Source organism: Balaenoptera musculus, chromosome 3 (genome assembly GCF_009873245.2).
Source record: "Balaenoptera musculus isolate JJ_BM4_2016_0621 chromosome 3, mBalMus1.pri.v3, whole genome shotgun sequence".
Taxonomy (NCBI): Eukaryota; Metazoa; Chordata; class Mammalia; order Artiodactyla; family Balaenopteridae; genus Balaenoptera; species Balaenoptera musculus.
The window spans coordinates 154,305,051-154,325,987 of NC_045787.1; the positions used below are offsets into that span (position 1 = coordinate 154,305,051).

The 20,937-nt window shown below is 47.0% G+C and overlaps 1 protein-coding gene across 1 annotated transcript; it reads left to right on the top strand.

The window, feature by feature from the left end:
• Window positions 1-13,403: 13,403 nt before the first annotated feature.
• On the top strand, window positions 13,404-20,935 carry TRIM17 (tripartite motif containing 17). The gene is given in 10 exon segments (XM_036847320.1): window positions 13,404-13,947; window positions 15,948-16,365; window positions 16,367-16,376; window positions 17,617-17,712; window positions 18,234-18,464; window positions 19,846-19,868; window positions 19,960-20,060; window positions 20,389-20,447; window positions 20,449-20,742; window positions 20,744-20,935. Coding segments are annotated over 10 exon segments (1,968 nt in total).
• Window positions 20,936-20,937: the final 2 nt, after the last annotated feature.

Here is a 20,937-nt window from a genome sequence, read left to right on the forward strand (position 1 = left end):
TGGTAGGCAGACTGCAATCTCCCGCTTCCCAAGGTCTCCATGTCCTAGTCCCAAGGACCTGTCAGTAAGTTCTGTCACACAGCCAACAGGACTTTGTAGCTGTCATTAAAGTTACAAACCTTAAGATAAAAAGATTATCCTGGATTTTCCAGTTCAATTGCAGGAGCCCTTAAAAGCAGAGAACTATCTCTGGCTGGAGTGAAGAAAGGTATAGCACAGAAGTCAGAAAGATTGGAAGCTGGAGGAGGACCTGCCCTGCCCTCGGTGGAGAGGATTACCTGGAGAGCATGAGAAGGAATGTGGGCAGGTTCTAGGGGAAAAGACAGTCCAGCGCTTACAGTCAGCTGGGAAATGAACCTCATCCGGACAAACCTAGTGAGCCTGGGGGCACAATTATCCCCCAGAAAGGAACATGCAGACATCTTGAATTGAGCTAATGAGACTCAACAGAGGAGTGAGGTATGCCTGGACTTCCAAACTGCAGAACCTCAGGATAATAAATGGGTTTTGTTTGAAGTCACTACATTGGAGGTAATTTGTTATGACAGCAACAGAAAACTAATATGAAGTCTGTTTTAAAGATAACTAGGAGAGTTTGGGTTAATAGAGAGGCCCTTGGAATCTACTTTGCTTTAGAGTCCACTTGCAGCTGGTGAACCTGGAGGATATCTGAGTACTTTGGGATACAAAGTCACTGGGCCTTGCTCTTTCCTTCTTCGGAACAGCAGTCACATCTCACTGGTAAGCCTTCCTAGGTGCAGAAATGTACTTCCAGTGGAGACAGCACAGGTCCTTGAAAAAGTGGATGGCATGGAAGGTCCTATTTATATGGTTTACATTCAGATGAGGACTTGGATAAATTGAACATCTGATTGGATTTGAGAGAACATTTAAATGAGCATGAACAGTTCTGCTCTCTAATTGGATAAAACAGCTAGGGATGTCAGCCAATCAGAACACAGATACTTCCAGAGGCCCTTCAAATAGCTCCCCTGCGTGGAACTCTTGCCATCAGAATGAAGCTGGGTTACTCACAGGAAGGCAGGGACTTTTCAACATGGGGAAATCTATAAATATGACTCGGTGTTGATAGATGAAAAAAGTTCATAATCATTACTGGTTAAAAAAGAAATAACAAGCCCCAAATGGAGTCACTTGTGCTAAGTCCCATGTCAACAAACTAAGACTTACTACCTAACCTAATTGCAGTTTCAGCCTGTCCCAAGAATGTGACCTTTAACCAGTCAATGTAGAATTACCTGTTCAGGGCTTCCCTGGTGGCGCAGTGGTTAAGAATCCGCCTGCCAATGCAGGGGACATGGGTTCGAGCCCTGATCCGGGAAGATCCCACATGCCATGGAGCAACTAAGCCCGTGCGCCACAACTACCGAGCCTGTGAGCCACATCTACTGAAGCCCGCACACCTAGAGCCCATGCTCTGCAACAAGAGAAGCCACTGCAATGAGAAGCCTGCGCACCGCAATGAGAAGCCTGCGCACTACAACAAAGAGTAGCCCCCACTCGCCGCAACTAAAGAAAGCCTGCTCGCAGCAACAAAGACCCAACGCAGCCATAAATAAATAAATAAAAATTAAAAAAAAAAAAGAATTACCTGTTCAGCACTAGTGAGGTAATCTACCTGATAGACACCCCACTCCCTTTCCCCAAAGGAAGGTGACCTTGCCTGAAACAATCAGCTCTTTGCTAGAATAACTTCCTTGCCCCGCCCTCTTCTGCCTATAAAAGGCTTCCATTTTGTACAGCTCTTTGGAATTCCTTTCTATCTGCTAAATGGAATGCTGCCTGATGCATGAATCTATGCTAATTAGATCTTCAAATTTACTCAGTTGAATTTTGCTTTTTAACATTACTAAAAGTATTTTTGCTAATATTGGATAGTTCTCTCTTTAAAATAAATATTTACGAATATTGGATAGTTATCTTTTTTAATAAATAGTAAGCATTTAGTAAAATAATAATAAATTCATGATTTCTTATCTTGATAAAACAAGTAGCTCTCAAACAAAGCCCCAGCATGATGTATGATGGTGAAATAAATCATTACCTGAGTGACAAGGAAGTCCAGTATTACTTTTATTCTAGAATATTAGTGAATGTAGTAAAAAAGATTTGTTTTTTTTGGTTCGTTTGTTTGTTTTTTGGTTTTTTAGGTAAATGGTAAACACTTCAAAGTATTTGAAAGTATTTAAAACCTGGAAAGCCTAAAGCAGTATTATCCAAAGTGTGGTCTGAGGCAGCATCGTCCATGTCACTTGAGAACTTGTTACGGATGTAAACTCTTGGGTCCATCCCAGACCAACTGAATAAGAACAGGATGAGGCCTAGCCCTCTGCTTTGCAAAGTTCTTCAGGTGTTTGGATGAATGTTAACATTTGAGAGCCACTGTCCTAGAGAAACAACTCAAACACAAACAAAAGGGTTCACTCAGAAATTCAGACAAATACATTATCTTTCCTGTCTCCAGATGAGAGTTGGTAGAAAATCTAATGGGAAAATTTCACTCATTATACTAAATAAAATAAACAAAGATGATCTCAAAAAATATAAAGTTTGTTGATAAGTTTACAGAGAAGGTTTAAATAAAACAGAGGGACCTGCTTCCTTGGCTATTAAAACAAGTTTGAAGAAAAAAAATCCATTTTCCCCTAAACTGATCTATAAATTCAACATAATCCCATTAGGATTTTCTTTGTTATGTGAAAAAAAAAGTCATAAAGTTTCTCTAGAAGGCAATAGAGAGAAGGCAGGAAAATTCTTTCAAAGTATAAGAATTTTCTATATATAAGATCATGTGGGGCTTCCCTGGTGGCGCAGTGGTTGAGAATCTGCCTGCCAATGCAGGGGACACGGGTTCGAGCCCTGGTCTGGGAAGATCCCACATGCTGCGGAGCAACTAGGCCCGTGAGCCACAACTACTGAGCCTGCGCGTCTGGAGCCTGTGCTCCACAACAAGAGAGGCCACGATAGTGAGAGGCCCGCGCACCGCGATGAAGAGTGGCCCCCGCTTGCTGCAACTAGAGAAAGCCCTCGCACAGAAACGAAGACCCAACACAGCCAAAAATAAATAAATAAATAAATAAATAAATAATCCTTCCCTCTACTTAAAAAAAAAAACAAAACCATGTGATTTGCAAATAGAGATGGTTTTATTTCTTCCTTTTCAATCTGGATGTTTTCTTATACTTAAAATCCTAGGGACTGTCATTAAACTGTTTGTTTCTAATCTAGGCTAATGCTGTATTCTATCATTTTTTTCTAAGTATCTCTCTTAAAAGAAAATTCTTTAATTGGCTTGAGATACAGCTTATCCCTTCTGGCAAGATTATAATAAAACTTTTACATGACATATATATATATGTAATAAAACTTTTCATAACTAAATTGTTATTTTAAATAAGTTAGAGATTTTTTTTTTAAATTTATTTATTTATTTTTGGCTGTGTTGGGTCTTCGTTTCTGTGCGAGGGCTTTCTCTAGCTGCGGCAAGCGGGGGTCACTCTTCATCGCGGTGCGCGGACCTCTCACTATCGTGGCCTCTCTTGTTGCGGAGCACAGGCTCCAGGCACGCAGTCTCAGCAGTTGTGGCTCACGGGCCTAGTTGCTCCGCGGCATGTGGGATCTTCCCAGACCAGGGCTCGAACCCGTGTCCCCTGCATTGGCAGGCAGATTCTCAACCACTGTGCTACCAGGGAAGCCCTGAGTTAGAGATTTTTAAGGCCTGAAGTATTGAAGAAATGCCAGGCCTCCAGGAAAATTACTGCTAAACTATTAAGAAATATAAAATTCTACTGATAAACAAATTCTCCCAAAATAAAGGATGAAAGAAAACCTTTTTTTTTTGCCTTCTGAAGAAAATATAATGTTGCTATTAAAATGAATAAAGATGACCCACCAAAGGGGAAAAAAAAATTACAGACCGTAGTCACTTATAAATAAGCAAAAAGAAATTCTACTTTAAATATTAGCAAACTGATTCCAATGCATTAAAAAACGACAATAACAAATTGCAATTGCAAACTGCATAAATGATGTTGGCTAGTGTGTTGGATGAGGCCATTTTACATCCCTTTGGGGATAAAGGGTGAATCCACCAGGATGGCCATAGGCGATATATAAGAAAGGAGACACGTTAAAGTAGAAATCTATCAAGGAGTGTATTAGTTTTCTAGGGTTGTATAACGAATGCCACATACTGGGTGGCTTAAGCAATAGAAACTTATTGTCCCACGGTTCTAGAGGCCAAAAGTTCAAAATCAAAGTGACTGCAGGGTCAGTTCGTCCCAGGGCCACAAGGAAAGCATTTGTTTCAGGCCTCCCTCCTTTATAGACAGCCATTTTCTCCCTGTCTCTCCTCACATTGTCTTCCCTCTGTCTAGCTGTCCAAATTTCTCCTTTAAATAAGGACATCAGTTATATTAAATTAGGGCCCACCTTAATGACCTCATTTTACCTTAATCACATCTGTTAAAGACCGTGTCTCCAAGTACAGTCACATCCTGAGGTACTGGCGGTTAGGTCTCTAACATATGAATTTGGGAGGACACAATTCAACCCATAATGGAGAAGGAATTAATAAGCAATTTAAAACTTGTTTTCTGAATCCACCTATGTTGATATGTTTCCTGCTGGAAACTGGAGTGAAAGCTGATGGGCGCCACAGCTCTTCTCCTGACAGTGGAGGGAGCTCTGAAGAGAGCCATTGGTTCTGATGCTTGCTTGGAGCTGGTGTACTTGGTGCCCTCAGACACAGTGTACTTGGCCAGCTCGCTGGGCAGGAGCAGGTGCATGCTGTCTGCACCTTTCTGGAAGTGATGGTCGAGCACCTATTACTAATGCACCAGGCAGGAACGTGCTCAGAAAAAAATTCGTCTCTCTTAAAAAAGACTTCCCCCTCTTCAGACACCAATCACAACCCCAGGATGTCACATGTGCTTCTGACTGACTGGTTATAGATCAGAGGTTTCCGTGACCCCCTCCTCAGGTTCAATTAATTGCTAGAGCAGCTGACAGAGCTCACAGGAACATTTTACTTAACTAGATTACCAGTTTATTATGAAAGAATATAACTCAGGGACAGCCAGATGGCAGGGCATGAGGGAAGGGGTGCAAAGTTTCCACGCCCTCTCCTAGTGCACCACTCTCCCCAAATCTTCACATGTTCACCAACCCTGACGCTCTTGGAACTGTCCTTTTGGGTTTTTACGGAGGCTTCAGTACTAGGCGTGACTGATTAAACCATTGTCCACTGGCAATTGATTCAACCTCCAGCCCCTCTCCCCTCCCTTGAGGTGGGGGGAGTGGGACCCTCTAATCACATGGTTGGTTGCCCTGGCAACCAGCCCCCATCCTTAGGGGCTTCCCAAAATCACTTCATAAAGATAATAAAAGACAACTTTATTGCTCTTATCACAGGAAATTCTAGGTGTTTTAGGAGCTCTGTGCCAGAAACAGGAACAAAGACCAAATATATACTTTTTACAATAAATCATAAGATCACACACACTTTCATTGGTTTTACTTTCGGGGACCCCACCAATTTCTCTTTGTGAAAATAGGAGAAAACTCCCCTCCTGGTTCTGGCCAAGGGAGGAGAAAAGCAAGAAATATACTCAGAATGTTCTCCACAACAGGGGAAGACTTAAGCAGAGCTTTATCCCACCAGGGAAGGGCATTTCTCTCACTCCAGTCCCTCTCACCCTCCTGTCTCACCTAAAGAAGGCAAAACAGCTAAGAAACACCTGTGAAGGTCATATCCCAGGGACACAAGATCACCAAGAGATTGAGATTTAATCACAGCATTATGGCACACTCCCCCTGCTCACAGCCTACCACCACCCTAACAGGGCTCTAGTATAATAAGAGCACATCATGTTTGAGAGAGCTGTAAGAGGCAGACTGTATCTGAGACAGAGTTCTTAGAGAGGCTCAAAGACAACAGGACAGACAAAAATAAGGACCTCAGGGGAATTTAAAGCTTCTGGTGCCTTGAGTTAAAATCAACACTAAACACAGCCCAACTCTAGTCCAGCCCAACTCCAATCCAGAAAAACATAAATCCTCACACTCAAAGCCAATTAGCCATAGTTCTTATTACCCAGTACATCATGTCCAGCTTTCAACCAAAAATACTAGCCATTTCAGAAGGCAAAAAAAGACACAGTCCAAATTCATAAACAAGCATAGAACCAGACTCAGATGTGACACAGGTGTTGGAATTATCTATCAGACCACAGTTTTAAAACTGTGATTAAGATGTTAAGGGCTCTAATAGATAAAGTAGACAGCATACAAGAACAGACAGACAATGTACGTAGAGAGATGAAAATGCTAAGAAAGAATCAAAAGGAAATGTTAGAAATTGAAAACACTAACAAATGAAGACCGCCTTTGATGGGCTCATCAGTCAACTGTCTATGATCTAGGAAAGAATCAGTGAGCTTGAAGAAATGTCAATAGAAACCTCCCAAACTGACATCTAAAATAAAAAAAATAGTAACAATAAATAGAAAACAGAATATCCAAGGACTGTGGGATAATTACAAAAGGTGTGGCATACATGTAATTAGAATAGCAGAAGGAGAAGAGAGGAGGGATAGAAGAAATATGTGAATAATGGCTGAGAATTTTCCAAAATTAATGATGGAGACTAAACCACGTATCCAGGAGGTTCAAAGAACACCAAGCAGGATAAATAGCAAAAAAATCTATACCAAGGCACATCATATTCAACTACAGAAAGTAAAATATGAAAATATCTTTAAAGAACCAGAGGGGGAGAAGAAAACACTTTAACTACAGAGAAACAAGGATAAGACTTCTCATCAGAAATCATGAAAGCAAAAATGTGTGGCATGAAATATGTAAAATGATGATATAAAAAATGTCACCAACCTAGAATTTTGTATCCAGCAAAGTTATTCTTCAAAAGTGAAGGAGAATTAGACTTTATCAGACAAACAATAATGGATAGAATTTCACCAGTAGACCTGCTTTGCAAGAAATGGTAAAAGGAGTTCTTCAAAGAGAAGGAAAATGATGAAGGTCAGAAACACACCCCAAAGTGGTATTGAATGTACTTAAAATTTCCCCTATATTATATTCCATAAAATACCAACTTTAAGGTTTACAGGAATGCTGATGGTTCTCCCGGTCATTTTGGACATCACTGCAAAGTATGCAAATGCCCGTCAGCTCCCACAAACCAGAGGGCAACTTGCAGTGCCCCCAAAGTCTTAAAGCAAGTTCAAGCTTTATTAATGACAAAGACTCTCCTCCTTGACCAAACTCCAGCCAAGCTCCTCTGAGCCCTCCTCTCAACAAGGCCTGGACCTTGGGCGTCTGTATTCATCCTGGCAGTGCCCTTAGCAAGGATCATGTTAAGTCAGAGATACCCTACCCCCCCAACCCATGATGTCTGATCTAGTTCTTCATTCCCCACCTTTGGTGTATACATGCATCCTTGTCCTGCCTTGAGCAAGAATCCTGTTAGGCCAGTGATGTAGACCACTTGATGGCCTCCCAAAATTCGTATAATGAAATCTAACCCCCAAGGTGCTGATATGAGGAGGTGGGGCCTTTGTGGGAGGTGCTTAGGTCAGGAGGGTAGAGCTCTCATGAATGGGATTACTGACCTTATAAAAGAGACCCCAGAGAGGTCCCTCATCCCTACAACCATGTGGGGACACAGTGAGAAGGCCAGTCCATGAACCATGAGGTAGGTTCTCACCAGACACCAAATCTGTCAGCAACTTGATCTTGGACTTCTAGCCTCCAGAACTGTGAGAAATAAATGTCTGTTGTTTACAAGCCACCCCATCTATGGTATCCTATTACCGCACACTGAACAGACTAAGACAGCCAATTAAGCAAGAATCTCCCTGGTGGATGGAATTTTCACATACTGATGTACGGAGAAGTCATTCTGGCTTATATATGATTTTTAACTTGAATTTTATGTTAACTAGAACAGCCTGTTTGCAGTCTATCAAACATACATTGCACAACTGCTTCAGTCATTAAAAAAAAAGGTACATTGCTCAGAAGTAAAGAATGTCCATTTAAAAGATAAAGATTATTTAATCTTTAGTCTTCCTTAGGACGCCAGTACAAGCACTCCTTCAATGATAAGACTCCCTTCCCAGGCACCAAAGCCCTACTGACTCACTGCTGATCTGGTTTTATTTTTTAAACCTTGAATGAATGTACCCTCTATCTGTTTGATGTTCTTTGTTCTGACAAGATATAAAACTATGCTGCAAAACAGGCTTCTCCAGAGCAGTTCCTCAGAGCTACCTGAGAGGCTATCTCCCAGGTTATAGTCTTCAGTTTGGCTGAAATAAAGCTCTTTTCTATTCTTATTATAGATTGCTTATTGCTTATTTCTGTCAACACCCCCTTCTCACTGATGTCTCCTCTTAGTAATTTTCTGTCCACTCACCGGCTACAAATCCCAGCTGTCTTTGCAGTATTCAGAGTTGAAGTCAGTTCTATACTGAGGTCTCTTTCCCCTCTTACAATAGTACTGGATGAAATCTGTCTTTACCACCTTTAACTAGTGTCCAGCTTTATCTTTGACAATAACCTTTGAAATGGATTCGAATATGTCATCCAAAATATGCCTGTTTTGTGCCAGTCTCAGCCTGACAATAGTAATGCTATTGGCTAGAAATGCCGGGGAGTGGGGCGGGGGGCACTCCCTGAGCCTGGTGAGGTTCCCACAGAGCCCCTTCCAAACCAGTGTTACAACTGGACCAATCCTTGTGGGTTTTATTATGATTTTGCAAGATGCTCTTCAGCAATAAGTATTAGGAAACTTTGAAGAAAAAAAGAATTTTTTACTTACAGTTCTTGGAGCATAGAATGCATGTGGTGGGTGGCGGGAGAGAGAACACGAATGGCCTGGTGGCCTTGTTCTGCTTTTACTGGGGTCAAGGGTAGGGGCCTAGTGTTCTATTAGTTCACTCTTTATTGATGAAGTTAAAACATAAGAACAAGAATTTAGTCACAGGAAGAAGAAAAAGAAAGAAAAGGAAAAAACCAAAAAAATAAAACCCAAGCAGCCCAAATGGCCAGTTAACTAAATCAACCAGGATCGCTAAAATAAAGAAGCCTCTTGGGGGGCGGGGGCGGGAGTTAGGAGGTGCACGCTCAAGTCCTGGCTCTTTATCTAGTCATTTAGCTGGCTGTATATTTATCTGAGATAGCCTTTAGAATGCCCCCTTTGAAGTGGACGCCTCAGCAATCAAAGTTTAAGTCAGGCACTTACATTGCAAAAAGAAAGGGTAACTGTCAGAGCTTACACCACAATGCTTCTTTGCCATAGGATTATTTTGAGCTGAAGTCAACTGAGATAAAACAGACACAGAATGAGCTCTCTGCTCTCCCTCTATCTGCCTAAAAGCAGGGCATAAATCCCCCTTGCATAGGTGTTCCCCCACCCCTGTACCAGAAAAAGGAGATCACCAAAGAGGGTGATCTCACCTCAACACCGAGGTGAGTCTGCAGAAGCAAAACTTGCTAAATAACCCCTACCTATCATTACTTTCCCCATATATTTACCTTCCCACCACACCACACCAAGAAGCTCAAGCTTCCTTCTTTTTTCTTGTTACTTCTCCACAATTTATCTCCTTTGTTAAAATTGATATTGCCAACTAAAAATTGGCACTTGCCATTTTGCCTCTACAAAGATTGTCACTTGCCAATGCAGTCGCTGACCTTCAACACACCCCGAGAGGAGTTCAGGGTGGAGATCAGGAATGAGGCACTTTGTGCTCTGGGAAAAACTGGCAGAACAGACCTTTGGACAGTTAGATATTTTCAGGAGAAGATTATGAGCCCAAATTCTTGCATCTTATATCTAGAAAAGCACTAAAATCATTAACAGAGACATCTGCTCCTCGTGACTAGCAGCAACCTTCCGCCAAAATATGTGCTTTATTGCATGTATCCCCCTTCACCAAAATCACATATATACTGACTCCCCGTATCCCCACTTCTTCGGAGCAGTTCCTCAGATCTATCTGAGACACTGTCTCCCAGGCTATAGTCCTCATTTTGCCCCAAATAAAACTTAACTCACAACTCTCACATTGTGATTCTTTGTGTGTGTGTGTGTGTGTTTTACTTTTTTTTTTTTAATTTATTTATTTATGGCTGTGTTGGATCTTCGTTTCTGTGCGAGGGCTTTCTCTAGTTGCAGCAAGCGGGGGCCACTCTTCATCGCGGTGTGCGGGCCTCTCATTATCGCGGCCTCTCTTGTTGTGGAGCACACGCTCCAGACGCGCAGGCTCAGTAATTGTGGCTCACGGGACCAGTTGCTCCGCAGCATGTGGGATCTTCCCAGACCAGGGCTTGAACCCGTGTCCCCTGCATTGGCAGGCAGATTCTCAACCACTGCGCCACCAGGGAAGCCCTCACACTGTGATTTTTTTTCAGTCTACAATATAAGCCCTTGAGTCTGGTTTTTTTTTTTTTTTGGTGGGGGGCTTCAGTTCTTGTCTGTGAAGCCCTCACGCACATAAGTTTTAAAACAATTAACATCAAATAAAATGTGTATGTTTTTCTTATTATTCTGTCTTTTATCAGTTTAGTTCGCACACCCCTAAGATGGTAGAGGAAACAATTTTCCTTCCCTACACCTAAGAAGAATAAATGCTACAAACACATCATTTGAAAGTTTATATTTCCTTTTATACTTAGTTTTGTATATTTCAAAAAGAAAAAAAAAAAAGAAGTTTGATTTAAAATTTTTGGTTTCTGTCCCTCTGGCTAAAAGTGGCAAATATGGATGGAAACAAAAACCCAAAATAAAATGATTCAAACTTTACAAAAGTAATTAAGCAGAAAAAAGAGCTAGAAATGAAATTGTAAGTCCATGTCATCAGGCATGAAGTGACGTGAGGCTCCGAAGGCCACAGGCTCAGGCACCCAAGTGTTGCAGGAAGAGGGACCCCTTCCAGGGCCCAAGAGTGGGCTCTTGTCTAACACTCAGAAATGAATTATCCAAGGAGATGCACGTGCTGACAAAGCAAGAGACTTTATTGGGAAGGGTCATCAGGGTAAGAGAACATAAGAGAACTGCTCTGCCACGAGGCTCGCAGGCTCATTATTTTATGGTAATGGAGTTAGCTTTCCGGGTTGTCTCTGGCCAATCACCTTGCTTGTGGCCATATTTGGTCTGACTCAGGTCCTTCCTGGTGGTGCACACATCTCTCAGCCAAGATGGATTCCAACATGATTTCTGGGAGGTTGGCAGGACATGTTATGGGCTGGTATCTCCTCCCTTCTTCTGTCCCCTCCCGAATCCTTCTGGCTGGCAGTAGCTTATTAGTTCCATGTTCCTTTTGGGGACCTTCTGTTGTGAGATAACTCATGCAAGCAGTTATTATGCTGCCTGGCCAGGGCAGGTGGTTTCAGTTAATGGTTCCCTTACACAAGTACTCCTTAGTCTTACCCACTGGTTTTCCATCCAACTTCTGCTCGGATCCATGGCCTTCCTCTCCTGTCTCCAGGCACCACAGCCTGAGCTGATTCTCTGCAGCTAGCTCTCCTGGCAGGCCGAGCTCTCCACACAGGAAGGGTGAGGGGACCACCAAGGACAGCTTCGGGGTGGGCAGGAAACCACTGCCCCACGTGTGGTCTCAAAATGTTCCTCTGGAAACCACTGGGCTGAGAAGATGGGTTCTCCCTCAGTCAGACAAGCCCTGATCTAACAGCAGCTTCATACCAGTTGGAGACTGAACATACAAACATCGGTCAGATCATATATAAAAACAGAACTCTGACCCACAACATGCAGCAGTCTTGTCTTAATCTGCTCTGACTGCTGTAACAAAATACCATGACGGGGTGTCTAATAAGCCACAGACCTTTATTTCTCACAGTTCTGGAAGATGGAATCCAAGATCAGGGCACCAACAGATTTGGTGTCTGGTGAGGGCCTGCTTCCTGGTTTACAGACAACCATCTTCTTGCTGTGTCCTTACCTGATAGAAGGGGCAAAGGAGCTCTCTGGGGTCTCTCTTATAAAGGCACTAATCCCATTGATGAGGGCTCCACCCTCCTGACCTAATCAACGTCCCAAAAGCCCCACCTCCCAGGGGCTAGGTTTCAACATATGAATTTTAGGGGCACACATTCAGTCTATAGTAAACCTGTCCAGGAAACCAAAATACCCTCTACATTAACCAGCCCAGGAAGCCAGCCTGCTGCCAGTCAGACTTGTGGGACATCAGGCTGCTATCTCTAGCGACAGTCCAGGACACTCCACTTCTAGTCAGCTGCTCCAGTTCCCCAGACCCACAACCTCCATCAGGGCACAGATGAAACCTTCTCTTTTTCCACAAGGAAGTTCCCGCACCCCACTGATTGTCTCTGAATTGCTGCCAAGGGATGGTGGCCATCTCCCTTGCTGCAGAGAGCTGTGAATAAACACACTCTGCTCGCTCTCATTTGGGTTGTTTCCATTGACTTCCACGTTGGAAAGAGAATAGGGGGTGTTGTGGGGAAGAAGCTGCCTCTGGGAGGATGCATGCTCTGTGCTGTAACCTGGACCATTTGGGTCCATGTGTCCTTCTGAGCAAGTGACATGGTGTCGCAGCCAGTAGTAGAAGCTCATAAGGGACCAGCAGCCTCCCCGCTGGACCTCCAACAAGCTGCACAGATGATGCTGGACCATAGTCCACACTCTCTCTGCCTCAAATTCTCAACAGTGACCCAAGGGTCTCCAGCCCTGTTGCAGGTTTAACAGTCTTTCCAGTTCTTCAAAACTTTGCTTCTGCAGTACCTGCGACCACACCCACACCTGTACACGATATTCTCGGCAAAGACGTGAGTCTGAATCTGATCACCGTTAGTTCTCTACTTTTGCTGCACGTTAATGTTGGGGAAATATAATGCACAACAAAATCTGCTCCCAACCCAGAAAACCTCTCCATAAAGAGAGAAGAGGAAAAAAAAATTTTTTTTTGTTATTGAATGAACATTCAAGCAGAACATGATGCTGATCACAAGCAACAGCTAAAGGGGCTTCAGAGCTGGAAGGGAACCTCATCCTTTTCTATGGCTAAGTGGATACAACCTATTACTTTCATGTCTTCACAGTAATGTTGCTAATTTTCTCCTACAATTATGATCAAAGGTGATTTGAAGTCAGATGGCAAGTTAGGCCCATCTCCTCCCAGGCCTCTGGGAAATGATTACATTTCAGACATGCTCCTGGGTCCTTGAATCATTCCTGATATGTGAGATGGGCCAAGAGGCTTATTTAGCCTGTAAAAAGATTTACACACATTTGAAAAGGACAGAGAAAGAAATGTTTTAAAAATTCTGTGATTCTATTTTCTAAATTGAAAGAAATCGTCAGCCCAGAATCACCTTGCATGCAGAGGAGGTTCAGGAACTTCCAGGGAATTCGAATTAGCAACCAGTATTCCCTCATTCAACAAGCTGCCTGGCCCCCACCCCCATTCACTGCCGTGGCACACACAGGGCAGAACCTTGAACCACCAGACTCCATCCTAGAGACGTTAAAGAAACAAGAAACACACCTCAGCCAGCCACGCCTGAGCGGGGAGAGCGGAGCTGCGGGAGCTGCGGGAGACCTGGAGCTGCGGGAGCTGCGGGAGACCTGGGGTCCTACGGACCAGCGACCCCCTTCATCTTCCCCAAAGGGGTGCCTGACCCCTGCTGCCTCTTCCGTCCTCACGTCCCTGCCAACACGGGATCCGCCCCCTGCCTCCCCACTGGTCTTCGCCCCCACCACGGACAAGGCTCCCATCCCCATCTACCTCTTCCCCTCCCCTCTTGGCTACCAAACCCCCTGCCCTGCTCCCTCTCCCTCCCCACCCCGACCTCTGTGCCGGCTCCTTGCGCATCAGGAGGATCCTGCCACCATCCCCAGGCTGCTGACAACCTCTCGCCAAGGTAAACCTCCCCGCCCCGCACCCTGATAACGGGCCCCGCCCCTCGACCCCCGGCTCCTGCTGACGCCACAAAGCCCCACAGCCCTGGCGCCCTTGCATCCCCGCCGGGATGGTCTCCATCGCGCAAACGCAGGCTTTCCTGGGCCGCGTTTGCAGGCGTGGCTGGGGGCTCCAGGCGAGGTGCAGCGTGCACCCCTTTCCCCCGTGAGTACCAGCCCCTTGAGGGAGCAGGCAGGTGGTCACCCTGTGGGCGCTGAGGCTCAGGTTGGGACCCCGTGCACCCCCTGCCCTTAGTAGACTGGCCGTCCCAGCTTTCAAGGTGGTTGTAACTTGGGAGGAGCCAACTATTTTAGACTTACATTTACAGAGGAACATTCTGGGGTCAAAGGAGGCCCGTCCACCGTCATTGACCCAGAGCCCTTGGATAGCTTCCCCCAAAACCTGAGCCGGAGCTGGAGCCCCAGCCCACCAGACTGCCCTACTCTCACCCAGCTTCTGTTGGGTGGGCAGCAGTTGGGCGTAAGGGCAGCTGAGAGCAGAGAGAGAGACTGACCCCAAAGGCTCTTCACAGAGACAGCTCCAGACAAAGTGAACCAATGTCAGGGACTCGCGAATCTCCGGAATCCAGCCGCCATCGTTTCAGATTGTACAAAAGGGAACCTGGATGGTGCTTGTAATTCAGAAATGATGTTTTCAAATCCAGTCTCTAACTCAGCCCTAACAACTACCCAGTGAAGTGCACAGGGGAAGACTTGGATCTCCACTGGATAAGGTCATGGGTATTCCAACCCCAGAGTGTGTGTGTGTATGTGTGTTTGTGTGTTCAAGTGTGCACATGTGTGTAGGTGCCTCTGCATGTGCTTTTGTGTATGTGTGCCCGTGTGTGAGCATGCGTGCGTACATGTGTATGTGTGTTTGTGTGCAGTATGTGTTTGTGTGCATGTGTGTGTTTGTGTGCATGTGTGCATGCAGTAGCCCTCCTTTGTCTTTTCTGCACAGCACCTCATCAAGGAAAACCAGAGCTGGATGGTATTTAGAGGGGTAAAAACAGATTTTATTCAGGACTATTGAAATTGGAAGAAAAAGATCAGCATAGAACCTGGGATTCTATATAGAACTCCATGTGAAGCTCAGTTCTGAATACAGCATGGGCCAGTGGGGATGTATAGTCAAGGAGTAGGGTGGGGGTAAGTTATGGGAAATTACTAAGAGGACACATCTTAGTAGTGGGGGTGAGGGGGTGTGTCTGGTTAAACCCACCTAGTGGGATTCTTGCTAAACTCAAACAATGCAGAGACAAACATGGAAGCCCAAGGCCTGATTGGAAAGTTCAGGGAGGCTGAGCTAGAATTTGGTTAAAGAGAGAACCTTCGTCAACCCCGCTCCCTAATGGAAGAGAGAGTGTTGTTCCTCTTAAACTCCCTTTTTCCTTTGTTCTGCGGGTGTTCTGTTAAAAAGAAACATGACGCTTGTTAAAACGGTACGCAAGACGTTATTTAAGACTATTGCAATTGCAGAGGGAGTTGGGGGGTCATCTCTGATTGTAGCCAAGACAGCTGGGGATCTGTAGCCAAGGAGCAGGGTGATGGGGTTCAGTGATGGGAAATCATTAAGAGGCGCCATGAGGAGGGGGCTTCTTGCTAAACTGGCCTAACAGGATTCTTACTCAAGGAGGGTCAAGGACATGTATTCATTAAAGGTGGGAATGAGGAACTAGATCAGATATTATGGTGGGAGTACTGTAAAATTCTCGCTAAAACTGGGTGGGGCCGGCTAAAGACAGGCCTACAGCTCAGGGGAAGCTGACTGGGGTTTGGTGAAGGAGAGGGTCTTTGTCAGCTTCCAGGGAGGCATTTGTGCCTCTTATTGAAGATAAGTCAGGGTACCCTAACAATCCCGTGTTCAGACTCCATCTGCAAAAGGATGCTGAGAGAGTACTATGGAGAGCCCAGACAGAGCTCCAGACAGAGGATGTGGCAGGACACTCCGTTCCTTCCCCAGGAGCCATAGATGCTGTGGAACTTGCCAGAAAATTGTAGGAGGAGGCCACTTGCTCCATCTGTCTCGACTACTTCACAGACCCCGTGATGACCACCTGCGGTCACAATTTCTGCCGAGAGTGCATCCGACTGACCTGGGAGAAGGCCAAAGGCCAGAAAAGGAGGAGAAAGTGCAAGGGCTCCTTTCCCTGCCCTGAGTGCCGCAAGCTATCCCCCCAGAGGAACCTGCGGCCCAACCGTCTGCTGACCAAGGTGGCCGAGATGGCGCGGCAGCACCCCAGCCTACAGAGCAGGGACCTGTGCCAGGTGCACCAGGAGCTGCTCAAACTCTTTTGTGAGGACGACCAGAGTCCCATCTGCATCATCTGCAGGGAGTCCCAGGGACACCGGCCCCACAGGGTGGTCCCTATTGAGGAGGCTGGAATACAAGGTGGGCCTGGGCTGGGGGCCAGGGCAGGGAGGCCCAAGTGTCCTCACACTCCCACAACAAAACAGGCTGGTGGCCAGGGCAGGGAGGCCCAAGTGTCCCCACACTCCCACGACAAAACAGGCTGGTGGCCAGGCCATCGTGGTGTCACCTCTGATTATGCAGGAGTCCAGACTGACAAAGTCCCCACCTGGGCCTGTCCACATTCCCTGGTCCTTGTGCAGCCATCTGTGTGGGGAGGCCAGGCAACCCTCTGTTAGGCAAGGGGAGGGGAGCCTTTCTCCTCCATCTACCTGAGGCTCTTTGGCTGGGGGCCCATAAATTAGATTGAGCAAAGACAAATCAAAGAGAAAGGCAAACCGTTTACTAACATGTGTGTGATGCGAGTCACTTGGGAGAAACTGCAGCGACAGTAAAAAAGGGTCAGTTAGAACTTGGGCTTATCTAGAATCTTAACAAAGAATAATACATTTGGAGAAAAGCAACAAGACAAAGGCAAAGGTTTCAGCCTCCCAAGGGTGGCAGACTATGGGGAAAGTGTCTCAGTCTGCTTGGGCTGCTGTAACAGAACACCACAGACTGGGTAGCTTACAAGCAGAAATTTATTGCTCACAGTGGGAGGCTGGAAGTCCAAGATCAGGGCACCAGCACAGTCAGGTGAGAGCCCCTTCCTGGTTCATACATGGTCAACTTCTCACTGTGTCCTCACATGGAAGAAGGGGCGAGGGAGCTCTCTGGGGTCACTTTTATAATGGCACTAATCTCATTCATGTGGGTTCCACCCTCATGACCTCATCACCTCCCAAAGGCCCCACCTCTACCATCACATTGTGGGTTAAGGCTTCAATATATGAATTTGGTGGGGAGGGACACAAACATTCAGAGCATAGCAGAAAGTAAATATATAGGGGGAAACCAAAGGAAGATAAGGGTTATTAGTGCAGGTCCATCTTAACACCAACCTTCCATCTTCTTCATGGGCATAAAACATCCCCAGCAAGGTGCTTTTGCTCAGGTAATGGGAGCCCCTGGAAGGTATCTTTCTGCATCTGTTGATTCTCAGTTGCCTCCTGTTCAAAATAGTCCTCATGCCAAAGGGGCAGATTTTGGGATGGCATATTTCCATCCCCTGCACCCATTAGGATGGTCTTTGGGGTGGATGCATCTTCAGAGGGCACCATCTAGATGTGGGGCATGCAGGGGGCCCACTGACTCCAAATCCCATGGTTTGGGTGCCCCACAGTTGAAGTTGGAGGAAAACATGGGATACCTGCGAGAGGAAATGATGAAGACCGGGAAGTTGCAAGCCAAGTAGGAACAGACCTTGGCTGAATGGCAGGTCAGGTAGGTGCTGGGGACCATGCTCAGCAGCTGAGCAGGGTGGGGAAGGCCCAGCCAGGCCCCAGAGCACCCACAGGGTCTCCTGAACCTGTGGAACCCCTTGAGGTGGGAATCACTGTCCTGTGTGGATGTGAACATGGGACCCCAGAAAGGCAATGATTTCCCAGGTCACAGAATTCCTGCCAAACCAGGACTGAGAACAGTGCCCTCAGCACAGACTGGCCACTTCAGAGATGCAGGGAGCAAGGGCGCACGGACGCTTGGAAGTTGCCATTTGGGGCTCAGATTAAAATTATGCTACAGTGAGAGTGCAGGGGGCCTCTGTGTGGCCCCTGGCTTCTATCCCTGCCAGGTTTGCTGGTTTTCTGTGGGTCACTGGGATTCAGATGTGCCATCGTCCCCAGAGCAGCTCTTCCAAGCTGGTGGGTTTGGTTGGTGGGTGGGGTCTGAAAGCAGGCACTTGGGGTGGTGGGGCCCTGAGCGGTACCTCACCTAGGACCCCCACCACTACCACCACAGAAGAAGGTGAAGGAGCGGAGTGAGCGCATCGTGGTTGAGTTTGAGAAGATGGGCCTCCTCCTGATGGAGGAGAAGCAGCGCCTCCTCCAGGCCCTGAAGGAGGAGGAGGAGGAGACAGTGGCAAAGCTGCAGAAGAGCATGGCTTCACTGGACCAGCAGAGTCACTCCTTGAAGATGCTGCTACTGCAGCTGGAGGACAGGAATGAGCGCACACCACTCCAGATGCTGCAGGTGAGGTGGGCACACCTGTTCACCTGGCTGGGGGTGGGGGGTGGGGGCATGAGCTCTGGCTCAGGTGTGGTTAGGGTGGGCTGACCTGTGACAACAGATTCAGGCCAACGGGAAAGGCTCTGTCTCAGTCAGCTCAGGCTGCATAACAAATACCACAGACCGGGTGGTTTAAACAACAGACATTTATTGTTCATGTTCCTGGAGGCTGGAAGTCTGAGCTCAAGTGGGCAGAGCTGGTTTCTCCTGAGGCTTCTCTCCTTGGCTTATAGAGAGCCATCTTCTCCCTGTGTCCTCACATGGTCATCCCTCTGTGTCTGTGCCCTGATAGCTTCTTCTTATAAGGACATCATCAGATTGGATTACAGCCCACCTTAATGACCTGATATTATCTTAGTCACATCTTTAAGACCCTATCTCCAAATACAGTCACATGCTGAGGTACTGGGGGTTAGGGCTCCACAACAGATGAATTTGGGGAGGGGCCAATTCAGTCTATGACAGGCTCCAATCCTAGAGACCTGTGTTCATTCCCTTCATAGCCTAGGGATGTGGCCTGAGGGCAGCTGTTGTCCACAGTGATGCAGGGCACAGACACACTGGCCCAGACAGGCACCCGTGACTTCTCAGGCAAGAGCAAGTCACATGATCACACCTGCCAGCTATGCAAGTGGGGAGAAGGTGCAGCTGGCCTGCCAGGGATAGGCCTGCACACCGAGGCCCTGGAAGGGGCAATTATGTTGGCCAAAAAGTGGGTAACTGGCTCATCAAGTGTGCAGTGATGGAATCCATAGCAAAAAAATACATTTCACACTGTGAGCCATTATACGCACATTCACAGGAATATGTTTACACAAGTGAAGCAAATGCCACATGCAGGGTATCTATATCTCCCAGTGTGCCTGGGTCAATCCAGTTTTATGCCTGTTATCCTGGCATCCTGTGGGTTTTGTCCCCAATAAGTGTCCTGGTGTAGACAAGACTATACACTCGCTCTACCTTTGGGGGAATACTTTGTCTTCTATCAAAGAGCAAGCTGTTTGCAACCCACTAAACTGACTCCTGACCCACTCAAGGCCCAAGGCCCACAGGGTGAAAACACCATTTGGTCTCCGATGCCTCCATGGTCCATCATGAGCAGGACAGCTTCCCTGTGTCCTCATTCATTGTGATGGGTAGCAGGAGGCTTGGGTAAGTCAGATACCTTACTGTGTACAGCCAAAAGACAGGGTTACACTCTGGAAACTGCAAACAGGGCCATGGGAAAACATCATAAAGCCCTTCTAGCCCTACTGGCCAAATGTCGACACAGGGTGTTCGGGAACTCCACAGATCTCTAATGAGACCTTGCCAGTCTCTCTTCCTCCTTCCGTGCCTTTTGAAGGATGTGAAGGACCTCCTGGGCAGGTACGTAGCCACCTGCGGTGGAGGAGGTGATGGGTGCAGGGAGGACTGCGAGTGGGGCCAGAGGGGACAGTGAGACCTGTGTCCACTGGAGGAAGAACAGCCTGAGTGTGCAGTACCCAGAGGCCACCCCCACCATGCTGAAGACCGTCTGTAGGGTGCCGGGGCAGATAGAGGTGCTCAAGAGTTTCCAAGGTAAGTAGTGGGGGCCCAGGTGCTCTTGGCAGTGCCCCACCCTGCTCCTAGCCACTCAAGACAAGGGCCACCAATGGGGGGGGGGTCTCAACCACACTGCCCAATGCCCAAATGGTTCCCCAGCCCCATCTCCTTGGCACCACCAATATCCACAGTTGGGGTATGGGATCATGTAGCAACTCCAGGTTCACAGCTGAACTTAGCCAAAGGGAGGCCTGGGTGGGGGTTAGGATGAATGGGGGATTATTTGGCCCCTGCTAGGGCCTCACCCTCCCCACCCTGACCCTGAAAGTTTCCCCTCTCCCCTCCACCCCGGGCCTGTCTCCAGAGAATGTGGTGCCCAATCCCTCCACGGCATACCCCTACCTCCTCTTATATGAGAGCCAACCAGAGGCGCTACCTGAGCACCCCGATGGATGGCACACCCCGTGGCAAGGACAGGTTCCTAGCCTACCCCTGTGCAGTGGGCCAAGAGACCTTCTCCTCAGGGAGGCACTACTGGGAGGTGGGCATGAACCTCACTGGTGATGCACTGTGGGCCCTGGGTGTGTGCAGGGACAACGTGAGCTGGAGGGGCAGGGTCCCCAAGGGCCCAGAAAATGCGTTCTGGGTAGTGCAGCTATGCAAGGGAAAGAGGTATGCACCTGCCACGTCTGCCCTGACCCCCGTCACGCTGACTGAGCGCCCCCAGCCACATGGGCATCTTCCTGGATTTCGAGGCCAGAGAGGTGTCCTTCTACAACGTGAACAATGGGTCCCACCTGCATACCTACTCCCAGCCCGCCTTCTCTGGCCCCCTGCAACCCTTCTTCTGCCTTGGGGCCCCCAAATCGGGCCAGATGGTCATCTCTACAGTGACCCTATGGATGAAGTGATA